Here is a 12,396-nt window from a genome sequence, read left to right on the forward strand (position 1 = left end):
CCACGAGCGCGCCCAGCGGTAAACTTTTTTACTCCAACATGATACACTGAAATGGGGGACGTTTCCGCCGACAGCTTTTGCCGTGCACAGGTCATACAAATCGGGAACGTCTGGTCACGTCTGTTTTACGCGATCCCTCTGGGCAGTGGAAGAGCAGGTAAGTCTTGCGCATGTGCAGTTACTCAAAAGGGAACTTAAAGTAACTTCAGGGAAAAAAAAAAAAATCGCCCCACTGCCTTTTTTCACCCAGGAACCAAGACATTTTCTTCAGCAATGCACTGATGATAATTTTGTGCTCCATTTTTGACATTTGCTAGTTGTAAAGTTTTGACCTGACACTACTGATTTTGCCTAATTCTGATTGAAATCCCCAGACTATAACACTGAAAGCAATGGGAACAGAGTTCTAACCTCTTTGCCGTGAGCGGTCTTTGTGGGCTGTATGTGACTGAGACCAGCTGGTGTAAAACAGAGTTTAACTTAATTAAAATCACAGACAAAACGATGGCATCGTTGGGATTTTAAACTGCCTTTAGCATCTTATATCAGTGATAAGCCCAGCTAGCATTACTAAAGCTGCAGGCTCTGTGTGTATTACGTAGAGAATGGAGACGTGTACACCAGGTTCTGTGACGGACTCTCTCAGGTCCGTCGGATTTAATTTTTAAACACCTCACTGCTACAAAAAAAGCCAACATTTTCCTCACACATCCCGAGGGCTGGATCAGGCACGACACGTTCAGTGACCAGAAAAAGATTTGGGATTTGATTTTTTGACTTGCAGATTATTGGTTAAAGCTGACCAAGCAGAAAGTTGGCTGATTCTGGTCATGTGCCAACATCTTGCTGCATGTCTAGTTGTATTAGATCTTTATTAACAAGAAAAATATATGTACATATTTCTGGCTTTGTACTAGTTCTAACTTGACAATTAAGCTTTGCAGTATTAAAAAAAAAAACTGCAACATTTCCTTGCTTAATTAATCTTTTTAAATCCTTTTTCACAATTAGTTTTGCTTTTGTGGAATAGAGCCCTAAGACTTTGGTTCATCGTTTTGTTTTGGCTAAAGATAGTTGGACATCTTTAGCCAAAACAAGGATTTACCCAGTTTATTTCTTCTTCTTATTAGAAACAATTAAGTCCTGTGATTTTATGCTTTCTGTTTGTTTGTTAATGTATGAATAGAAACAATTTAGCTTTGAATGTTAGTGATTAAGCTTCTTCCAGTGAAACAAGTCTAATCATGGTCTTACTTAGCTTATTTCTTTGTTAATGTAATGTTTTTCTTTTCCTATGTAATATTTCCCTCTGTAATGTTTTTCTGTCCCTGTACAGCACTTTGAATTGTCTTGTTCCTGAAAAGTGCTATATAAATAAACTTGCTCTGCCTTGACATAATCTCAAAAAACATTTTAAATAAACAAGCTCAACAATGGTATTTGTGCTAGCAATTAATATAAATAGTTCATACTAATAGACATAGAAAAATACATTCATTCAACACAAATGTCAGTGATTTCAAGAGAATCCCTGTTTTGTTCCAACGTTAGTGCCACAAATTTCTTTTCCTTTACAATCAAACTGACTTACCTGTAAACCACAGGCAGTACATTTGTCCACAGTTAGTTTACAGATGGATATTTGAAACTGTCAGGCCACAATTTAGCTTGTGTTTTCACTGAATGTCCCTATAATGCTGCTTACAACAATGCTGGTTGAGCAGCAGTCACTAGGTGATCAACACTGCGCTGCAGAGGAAGGCCTGAGGGCAGCAGAAGCCCAGCGGTCAGAGAGCAGAAAGAAAGGCAGAGGCAGAACCTGTGGAAGATGTGGTGAAGAGGAACCGAAAAATTTGGCTTCAGGCATATTTTGGACGTATTCCCCGCACCCAGAGAACGTAACATGCTCGTTTGTTTCAGTTTCCAGTACATTCTCGAGGCATGTTTTAGAATTTAGGTGGCTTTTTAAGAATAGCAACAATGATGTTTTCAAACTGCTTGAAAATCTTACATAAGATAAACTTTATTGAAATATTTTTTTAGTTCTTGCATTAACTACGTTTTCCCTTAGTCGATTCTTTTTAAACCACCTCCAGAATTAGATTGCTCCTAAAAACCTGGGTGGTGTTGTTGTTGCAGCCCCCTGACCCTTGCCCCATGTGTGGGTATCAGAGAGGCGGGGCTAGGTATTTTGAAGCGCCTTCTTTGTCAGAGGAATTAAAGGGGGAAAACAAATATCTCTGATATGTGCAATCATGTTCTGGCAGCACGTGCAGTGTTTGTTATAGTGCAAAAGTGTTCAACGTATACGTGCTGTGAGCGTGTGTGTATGTGTGTGCGGAAGGAGAGCGAATAAGGTCTTCTTAAGTGCAGAACAAGTTTATCTTCAGAGAGACTTTGGGCCTTTATGTTCAGCTGCCATGGAAATGGGTGAGCAAGCTGTCCTTATGATTGTGTGTGTGTGTGTGTTGGGGATGCTTGCTCAATATGTTAAGCTTTGTTGGCCTTGGTGGTCTGGATTTGAAAGGCAGCTCCTCTCCATTCACATCTTCCCTCCTCTCCTCTGCGATCTCTAGAAGATGCTTTGTCTTCGATTCTTTCCTCGGCCTGGAGAGGATTATATTAAAGTTAATACAATCAAAATAGATCTTTATGACTTTTTCAAGACTCTTCACTATGCATGTGGTGCATTCCAAAACGATTCAATATGCCCCTTGCATAGTTTCACATTGTGCTACAGTTCAACCACATCCGTGTTATTGCATTGTTGTGTATTATAATTCATCAGGCCATGAACATCATTGGTGGCAGAAACTATTACCATACTGCTGGTGCACAAATTGGAAACTCCTGACTGGGGGCTTTACAGATCTAAGACCTCCTACTTTTGTGTTAAAGATCTTAAGTTCGAACCTCGTCCCTGTCCACAGCTCCTCTGGTCAGCAGAGGAGCCGTGCTGCTGTAATACAGCTCAGTGTGCAAAATCTGGAAAATCTATGTAGAGTGCCGAAAAGCAGATGTGCACACAATTTTTTTTTTTAAAGAAGTACTGTACGAAATAAAAAACGAACTCGCTGGTAAAGCTATTTAGAGATATTTCAGTGACTGGCAAGACTATGTGAGTGTTCACATCAAGGTTGTGTCTCGTTTGTCAGGACTCAGTCAGCAGAGCCGTGCATTTTCTGCCGGTTCTGCTTTCTCCACAGGTGTTCACAGTTGACTGGTGGGCGGGGCGCACACACCTGAGGCTGGTTCAGCAGCGCCTGATCGCGCTATAAGAACAGCGTACGGACAGCAGGAGGATGCCAGAGTGTTAACCATCGTGGCTTCCCTTCGTGAATCCAAATCGCCTCCTTGGTGGACCGCTCCCGTGCCTTCAATTGATCTGAAGCTACTTTGTTCTGCCGGCTCCAAGCTGTGGATCTCCAAGCCCACCTGGTTCCTCCTGCTGCCCCGGATCCCTGGATCATTGGCGCTGTTCGGACCGACCTCTAGGCCCAGTCCCGCCGGTCTTTTGGGCACCTGCTTCCAGCCTCGACGTGCTCGCTGAGTCCGCTCTGTCCCTCTTCCAATCTGGTGCTGTGTCCGGTGGTAAGCTTACTATCTCAGTTAGTTCCCCGCTGTTTTGACCATCACCTCCTAATCGATCTCCTTTCCCTTCCGGTGACCAGACGGGTCTCACCCCCGTCACTCCCTCGTCGTTCCCTTAGGAAGCGTTTCCCCTAAGTCCTTCTAATAAACTGTCGAAACTGATCCTAGTTGTCGAGTGTTTCTGCATCAGGGCCAAACATGACACCGTTTACTACAGCTTTATTTTCAGTTGTTTACCTTAATAGTTTTTGTTTAATTAGGCGTGATGCTGACGCTGTGTTAGTAGTACCACTTATTCCACCTGTCCACCCACCTCAGTGGCTCAGTGATGCAGCATAGAGGGCAGGAGCTGTGTGTGGTTTATTGGTAAAACAATAAACAAATAAAATGTCCTCCCAGCTCATCTTTAAATCTGATCGTTTTCATGTCTGCCATAGTAACTGAAAGTCCAGGTAGCTGTATGTATAAATCATTTACGGGCAATAGCTATAGATTTATTTGTTTGACGAGGTAATCATTAAAGCTCCGTTTAAAAACGGCAATCCAAATAACTCCACAGAAGAGCGGAGCTCAGCCTTTCAGGTGCAGCGGACTCTGATGTAAAAATCATCCATCCCCATTTTAATTTTTACGATATTGTGAGGCATTTCCTGCCTCAGAACATCCCACCTCCTGTACATCATTTGAGGAAAATGAAAGTTGTGGGGGGTGGATAAAGTTTTGAAATGTTCCACATAAAACGTAAGTCCACTACCTGAGCCCATGTTCCCAGTACTCAGCTTTGATTATGTATCTAAAAAAAATATTTTTTAGCTCATACATCATTTCTTAAAAAACATACCTGAAACGTTTCCGTTTGTCTTGGAACTGGTTTACCAGTGTTCTCGTAGAGTTTATGAATTCAGATTCAGTTTATTTTACATTTGCTGTCTGGCTCCTGAGATCACATTGAGTTGTTTATGGTGCATAAACAGCTGCTTTCTGCCCCAGCCACTAATTCTTGATTGGACTACGATCTGGGCTTTGGCTTGGCCACTTCAGAACCTTTACCTTGTTGCTTTCACCCCAAGTTGAAATATGTTCTTGCAAACTATCTGGGCCCATCCTCCTGGATGTGATCATATTTTTCTGCATTAATGTCTCCTTCTACCTTTAAAAGCCTCCTCTGGCTGAGGATCCCCAGAGCATAATGCTGCCATCTCCATGCTTCATCATAGAGATACTGTGTTTGTGATGTTTAGCAGTGTTTGCTAAGCCTAGTGCATATTCTGAGGGCCAAAAAGCCAGATTTTCCATTCATCAGAACAAAGACCAGTGTTCTAGTTGACCTGGGAAGTGGCCCGAATGCCTCGAGGAGATTTCATGGTGTGACTTCTGAGCTTTTCTCAACAGTTGCCTTCTCTTTTTGGCTGATCTCTCATTTGAATTTTCCTGGGGAAGAATCCAGGTAACAGTTGTTTTAAGAGCTTTCTCTCCCATCTGTGCAGCTGAGTTTCTTAAACTCCCTAAGAGATGTGGAGGGTGGCATCCTTCACCGGTCCTCTTTTTGCCTGGTCTATTAGTTTGAGATGCTGGTCAGCTCTTGGCAGGTTTACACAAGTGCCATACTCCTCCTATTCTTCATGATTGATTTAACTGAACTGTGAGGTGGAACTCTTTTGCAGCCACATATTATATTTATCAACTGTCTTTTCTCTTTTCTGCTCAGTGTACTTTTGTCATCCTGGGATGAAGAGACTCAACTTGTCTTCTATGGCAGATGAAAAAGGAGGCTTTATTCTACAATCAGATGACACATCACACCATTTCCATTTCACTACTCATGATACTGGAAATCTACTGAATTAGCTCAGCCACTTTAAACAGATGAATATTTATTCAAACACTAAGTCTTCACCGATCCGTTGTGGTGAAGAAAGAGCTGAACCGAAAGATAAAGCCTTTAGTTTACCAATTGGTTCACGTTCCTACCCTCACCTGTGGTCATGAAATTAAGGTCTGACCGAAAGAACAAGATCCAGATTCAAGCAACTAAAATGAGCTTCCTCCACAGGATGACTGGGCTAAGAGGGGAATTTGCTGGGAGATCCGCTCCTGAGAAGATCGACAGCTGTCTTGGTTGTCTCCCACTAGTAACTTGTCCTTTTCACTGTGGAATGATGCACTTCAAATAAAATCACCAAAAGGTCTATTTAGTTTTTCACACTTTTTCCATTTTGGCCTATTTTTTGTTGCTGAATGACATTAACAAAAAATTATAACTGAGCATCTCAAATTTCAAATAAAAGTATTAAATAACAATCGTAGTGAATCAGATGTTGACGTTTCCTTTAATTTCACTTTTCATTTTAGAACTTTGCAAAAATTAGATCAGTTTTTGTCTTGATAAGACCCGCAAAACAGACAGTCGGCATGTTTTTTTTTTTTAATGACTGGCTTTCATTATCTGTGAGGTCAGTTTAAGCAAGTTCATGTGTGGTTCTTTTCTTACCTAAAGGCTGGAATACTGAGCTACGATGTCCTGGATCTTTCTGGAGCTGCACCTCTCTGAGAGAGAACACTGACGCAGCTAGAACAAAGAGAGGACATAGCATAATTAGTGTACCTTAAGTGAGGAGCCTTTAATGGCGTACCGCGAGCGAGCTATTTTTAAAAACGTAACGTCACGATGACGTCACATCACGTGGTACGCAGTAGGGCAAGCTTGCATAGTCCGCCGCTGTGTCGCTGTAAAAGAGACGTGCGTTACCCTTGGTTTTACTCGGTAAACGACTGCTTTTTCCGAATCTAAAACCATGGTTTTTAAACATTGTTGCTATGGAACGTGCAACAGCGACTCGAGGTATGCTGATCGGCTCGTATGAAGGATGTTTTCTTCAACACTGCCAAGGAGAAATGCAAGTACATCCCGCTGCAGCCTTCGGGAAGGCGGGGCTTGACATCAAGCCCCCCCCACATCAAGGACAGCCATATTGGATTTCCGCCCTTTTTTTTTTTTTTTTTTTTTTTAAGAAGCCGCTTCCATACTTTCAGTGAGAACGAAAAAAAATACAATAAAAAAAAAATAATAATAATTAGGAGTTTTCCATTAGTTTCAAATTGTTTATCTGGGGCGAGAGAAGGACAGAGGGAGCAGAGAGAATGGAACATAGAATGGATGATAGAGTGGGGGTTAAGAGAAATAGAATATTCTGACAGGATGTATGTATGTATGTATGTTTCAAAACACAGCCACTCATACATTTTTATAAGTTTTTTTATTACTATATAAACAAACACATTTGTACATGTACACATTTATATGTACATATACGTTCCAAAAAGAACCCATGATGGGCGAAATCTGTGAAGTAGTAACCTTTATTTTTTTTACAATTATATACAATGAAATACTCCATAGTACATCGAAACCATAGAACAAAACCTTTTTACAGGCCCAAGCATTTGTTTAACAAATAAAAGTACTATATAAACGCTTTTGTATTATTTACAAATAACTACTGTGCTGTAAAAATAATAATTTTAATCATCAATACGAACTGAAGGCTTCAAATTGCGGAGATCAGCGCCGCCCCACCGCGACCCAAGTCATTGGATTAGAACGGGAGAAAATGAAAAATTATTATAAAAAAATAGAAAGTACAGTAGGACAAATAGTGACTCACGTGTATTTCACTGCTATTCTGATTGAGGCGCTGCATCCTGAGTCCGCTCTGTAGCGTTTTTTTTCTTCTAAATAAAATTTCTCTTAAAATGTGACTGAGTCTGTCTCTGCTAATTGTTGATTTTAAATCCTACATATTGTAACCGTTGTCACGTTACAATAACAGAGAAACAGGTAATAAGTGATTTATAACAATAACAGGACCAGTAACAGAAGATGCTAAGTCTTAAGAGCCTGTGGTTTGATCTAAATAATGACAGACGTCAGTGATTTGAGTTGTTGTGAAAAAATCTTTCTTTGAACAAGGACAACAACTCCACATATAAAATAACATTTACATTTGTACAATATATACAAAAACACAAAATGGGAGTAATAAAGCCGGCAAAAAGTTCTCAAGGAGAATACAAAGAAATAATGCTAAGTTCTTAACCCACTTTTGTTCGTTGGGGCCCTTTCTTCTTGAGTCTGTGATGTATTAGCACAAGAACCAGTGTCAAAAATCAGTGTTCAACAATCCTACCTCACACTCTGTGAGGGAAGGGAGATGAGACTGCATCAAGTTCAAGCTCACAGCTCAGTTGGCTCGCCACCCAGCTCACACTGGGGATCTCTGCGTGCAGGGCATAAACATCCACTGTGGATTCAAATCAACTCAGAATGTTCCAATTCTGGGATTGGTGTGATTCCAAGTCCATCAGTATCACCGGGAAGTCCTATGGATGGTTATGAATTTAGAATCCTGTGTGTTAAAACGCAGCCATTGAGCGATTTCACTGACATGAAGTACTTAACAGGAAATAGTTTACAGGAAGTGGAGGAAAGGGGCGGTCACCTAAAGCTTGGGGTTCACTGATTGGCTAGTTCCTCAGAGAGGACAGAGCCATAGGCCGTTTCTCAATTCACGAGAACGCGAGTACGGACTCACGTTCTCGTCAAGTCCGGTCTTGGCGAGAACACAGGAAGATTGGACTTGATCTTGACTTGATATCGACTTGCATGCTCGATAAAGAGGGCGGGCGAGAACAACATCCGGGGAATTCGGCGCGTTCTCGGTTTGGCGTTCTCGGCATTGGAACAGTGCTCGGGCTGAGGCTGATGACGTGTCACGAGCACACGAGAACGCTCAAGAACGCATATTGAGAAACAGCCATAGAGAGAAATCCTCTCTATGGCTCTGAGAGAGGAGCATGGGGAATGCAATAGTTCTTTAGAGGGGAAATCATTCTTTTTTTTTTACTTAAATCATTGTAGATTGTCCTTTTTTCCAACCTTTCTAACTAAACATGTTTATTAATTGTTGCTTCTTTTATTTTTAAACTGTTTTTAATTCAATAAAATCTGTAATACAATGAACCTACATAAATATTTATCTGGACTCCAGTTTGTTTTAACAAACTTCAATTTTAAGGTCTGGTTACAATATGTCTTATGTTTATTTCCTTTTGGAGATTGGTTTTCTAATTGTAAATTCATTGTAAATGCCTGTTTATTTATTTTTATACAGGCTGTCAGTTAAGCTTTACCTGTTACGTCAGCATTTCCAATATGGCTGTCCTTGATGTGGGCGGGGCTTGATGTCAAGCCCCGCCTTCCCGCAGGCTGCAGCGGGATGCTTCTCGAGAAATGTGTGCGATGGGTTCACCGGTGCGGTCAGCCTACACAACAGTTCAACCCGGAAAAAGTTACCAAATTCACCTACATATGTAGCAAGCATTTTGTTGGAGGAAAGGGCCCAACCGAAGAACATCCTGACCCAATTCCAGCGACATCAAGTAGTGAACAGGTAAGAGTATTTTGGTGGCCGACATGTTAATATTGAAGCGCCTGCTACCATGATTGCATATAGGCTATCATGGTAGCAGGCGCTAACTTGATACCCTGCTACCAGGATAGCTTACTCAAAAACATTTCAAATAAGACAAACATTAAACATATACCGATTCCTGGACGGTGATTACAAACAAAAAAACGTCCGACGACGCCATGACCGCCGCGCAGGAAAAAAAAACAAAGCTTACCGTTCCATCAACTCGGCCCGTTTTCCGGTCTTTTTAAGCCCTCGACACTCAAGCCATCGTTTGAGCTGAAGGTTGGTGTGTTCTTCGACAGTGCGACCAGTAATCCGTGCGCCTGGAACATCGTCTTGGGAAAGTTTAACGGCTGCAAAGTCGGTCATATCGCTGGTTCTGTTGTGCGTGTAATAGCTGGTTGCTACGGGCGTTCTCTACCTGTATGCCCTACCTAAGCGGCAAAAGGGGCGTTGCTCTTGAGTCGGTGACGTCACGTGCGCGGTACGCCATTACACTGTCATAGGGATAAAAATCCCATGGCAACGTTTGCAATGGACTGTGTCAATGGAAACAAAACTAAAACATGTGCAGGAATATCTTACTGTCAGCCAAGTTATGTATGGCATCCCCCAGACTCAGGAAGTAGGGGTGGTGTTGAGCAGCTTCAGAGGAGATTCTGCTCCTGGTGTCGTACTGTAATATGTCGTACAAAAAGAGGTCATGAGACCTTCTGCCAGTCCACAGATACTTTAAAGCTACATAGTAATGGACTTTTGGGTCTTACCAGCAGGAAAGCTGACAGCAGATCAATCCCCTCTGTGTCTAACCTGATGGAGACAAAGTGATACAGTGGCTAAAACTCAACTTGTTCAATAAAAATGAATAAGCAATAAAAACAATATTTGCCCCTTACATATTTTCTTTTGGTTGTTTTCTTTTTTTGTCACCCATTTCACTTAGAAGTACTTTTATTATTAAACAGACATTACCTGAGAAAATATGAGAGCCGTTTTCAAGTAAGGATTTCATTCATTAAGCAAACATAGTTGTTGAATTTCACAAGTAACACCTAGACCTGATTGCTACCTGTCTTGTAGGAATCTAGAAATTCCTTAAATAGAACCTGTCAGAGTGGGTTAAATAACTTTAAACCTGTAAAAATGGGTTAAAGGACTTTAAACAATAGAAAAACATGCTTCATCCAAAGCAATTCAAGAACAGATGTGTCATGATCGTTGGGCGCTTGTGTTTTGACTTTGTCATTTCAGGATCAAGTCGTCTTTAGGTAACCTTTTTTGCGTTTTTATTCGTGCATTCAGGATTTAGTTATGGCCTTATGTTCTTTCAGTATCATGTTTCTCTTAGATTTCTGTTTCCCCCATCTTGGAATCACCAAGACTTGTGGGATAATATTTTGTGGACTGATGACAAAAACATGGGACTTTTTGGAAGGTGTGTGTGAATATTCTTGTACTTGCAGCTGAGTGAGAACAGTTTGCTCATTTTACTAGTAAAGTGAGGACTTTTTTTTGGGTCCTCGCTTTCTTTCTGGTCTAAGAGTTAGGTTTAGCACTCAGTCAGTGTCAGTCTAGGTTAGTGTTGGGTCTAAACCCATAAAGGTTTTTAGAAAAAATAGACTCTCAAGTCAAACATACTGTTGGCTGTTTGAAGACCTGTGGCTGATTTGCTACTTTTGGATCTGGACCACTTGCCGTAATTGATTTCTGGTCTATGAGTAAATCTTTAAAGATAATTTGTGGCCATCAGTTTGTGACATTAAGCTCAGGTGTCCTTGGTTTATGCAGCAGGACATCGATCCATTGAGCAAGGGCGCTTCTGAATGGCTCAAAAGAAACAAAGTGGAGGTTTTAGATTTAGAGCTGTCAAAGTCTGGAGTTAAATCTGATTCAGCTGCTGTGGCATGATCACAATGTTTTCTGCATAAAAAGTATGGAAAAGCCTCATATTGCAAATGCTTGATGGCAGTGGTTGCCACTAAGGGTGGCACAAGCAGTTCCAAGGTTTAGGGGGCAGTTACCTTTGTGACATAGGGCAGGTTTATATGATAGTTCCCCTCACCCCAATATAAATAAAAACTGCAGTTTCTAATTGTTAAAAAGTTTTATTTTTTCTTAAATTAGTTTACTATGAAACATTGAATTGAGAAAAAAGCAAAAACAAAAGACACGTTGAATGACTTCTTAATAACCTATTGTGATGATTCACAAAACAGTATTTTCTCTCAGATGACCCGTCAGTATATCTGCTGGTACACATGCTACCAGAGACATACTTGCATATTTAAGCAGAAAATAACTTTATAATTACCCAGTGAGCATCACTTTATACTTGATAAGATCACATGTCTGATACAACATATCTCAAAGTAAAAACACAAAGTTCAAAGTATAACATTTGATATAACATTGGCATAAAACTACAGCATATTAGTTGATGTTTTACACAATATCTCAGAGTCTGCCCATGTATGGACTCACTCTCATAGAAAAACCAATAGAAACTCAGCAGAACTGTAGAAGGTTTACCGGGGTACATGGTTGATGAGAGCTTGAGATCTGTACTGAGGAAAGAGGTAGGACCTGAACTCCTCGTTACTGCTAATACCCGACCAAGTGTCTTCTGTTGGTGTACCTGCATAGGAAAGAAATAATTTATGTTATTTGGTATTTCACTCAGTAGTTATTTGACTGTCAGGAAACTAAGTGATGAAGAACCCTCCTTTCTAATGATGCCGAGGTGCACCATTAAAATGGAAGCCTTTTGCAGGTAAAAACAAGCACAACAAACGGGAGAAGGATAGAAATTAAAAATAACGAGAGTTGCCCTTCTATATCAAGAGGATTGATAAAACAAGACTGAAACTGAGAGTGTATCCAGTGATGTAATTTTAATGTTTTGGTTGCAACATTTTTTCAAGGATGAGGTAACAAAAGGCAGATCTTCCCTGTTCTGTATAACCTTCTGAAGCTTGGATAGAAGGCATGATTGAGAATGAGGACAGGTACATCTCAGCAACCTTTAGGTAGGTATTAAACTAACTTTGCAATTGACCCACATTTCTGAATTAAACATATTGTTTTTGGTCTGATATAATATTCTAATCATCTAAGAAATAAAATGTAATTTTTTCATTGGCTTTAATACAGCTTGCTGCCCGGTGCCCATCTTCAGCGGTGTTGTGCAATTATACACTGTTTAAAGTTCTTTAATTTTTCATAAATAACTCTCTGTCTGTTAAGTATTGTCTGGTGATGATCAGCTTTTAAGCTGATATCAAGACAATGGTTGAAAGGGATGAATTCGAGAACTAGCGATCTTTTAACAGGA

The 12,396-nt window shown here is 40.6% G+C and overlaps 1 protein-coding gene across 4 annotated transcripts in view; it reads right to left on the reverse strand.

The window, feature by feature from the left end:
- Window positions 1–1,334: 1,334 nt before the first annotated feature.
- The window catches only part of cdk18 (cyclin dependent kinase 18), a 117,856-nt gene continuing 106,794 nt past the window's right edge, over window positions 1,335–12,396 (reverse strand). For 3 of the 4 annotated variants that reach the window (XR_004930583.1, XR_004930585.1, XR_004930584.1), the window contains one exon: window positions 11,612–11,700. Coding sequence is in view for 1 of the 4 variants with exons in the window: in XM_036134657.1 (XP_035990550.1) it covers window positions 2,573–2,607; window positions 6,083–6,160; window positions 9,651–9,741; window positions 9,833–9,875; window positions 11,595–11,700 (353 nt within the window). In the remaining 3 variants the exon portion in view is untranslated. Of the gene's footprint in view, window positions 2,608–6,082; window positions 6,161–9,650; window positions 9,742–9,832; window positions 9,876–11,594; window positions 11,701–12,396 lie in introns of those variants that run through there. The other variant, XM_036134657.1, reaches the window with a different exon arrangement.

The sequence above is a fragment of the Fundulus heteroclitus genome, unplaced genomic scaffold (genome assembly GCF_011125445.2).
Source record: "Fundulus heteroclitus isolate FHET01 unplaced genomic scaffold, MU-UCD_Fhet_4.1 scaffold_88, whole genome shotgun sequence".
Lineage (NCBI taxonomy): Eukaryota > Metazoa > Chordata > Actinopteri > Cyprinodontiformes > Fundulidae > Fundulus > Fundulus heteroclitus.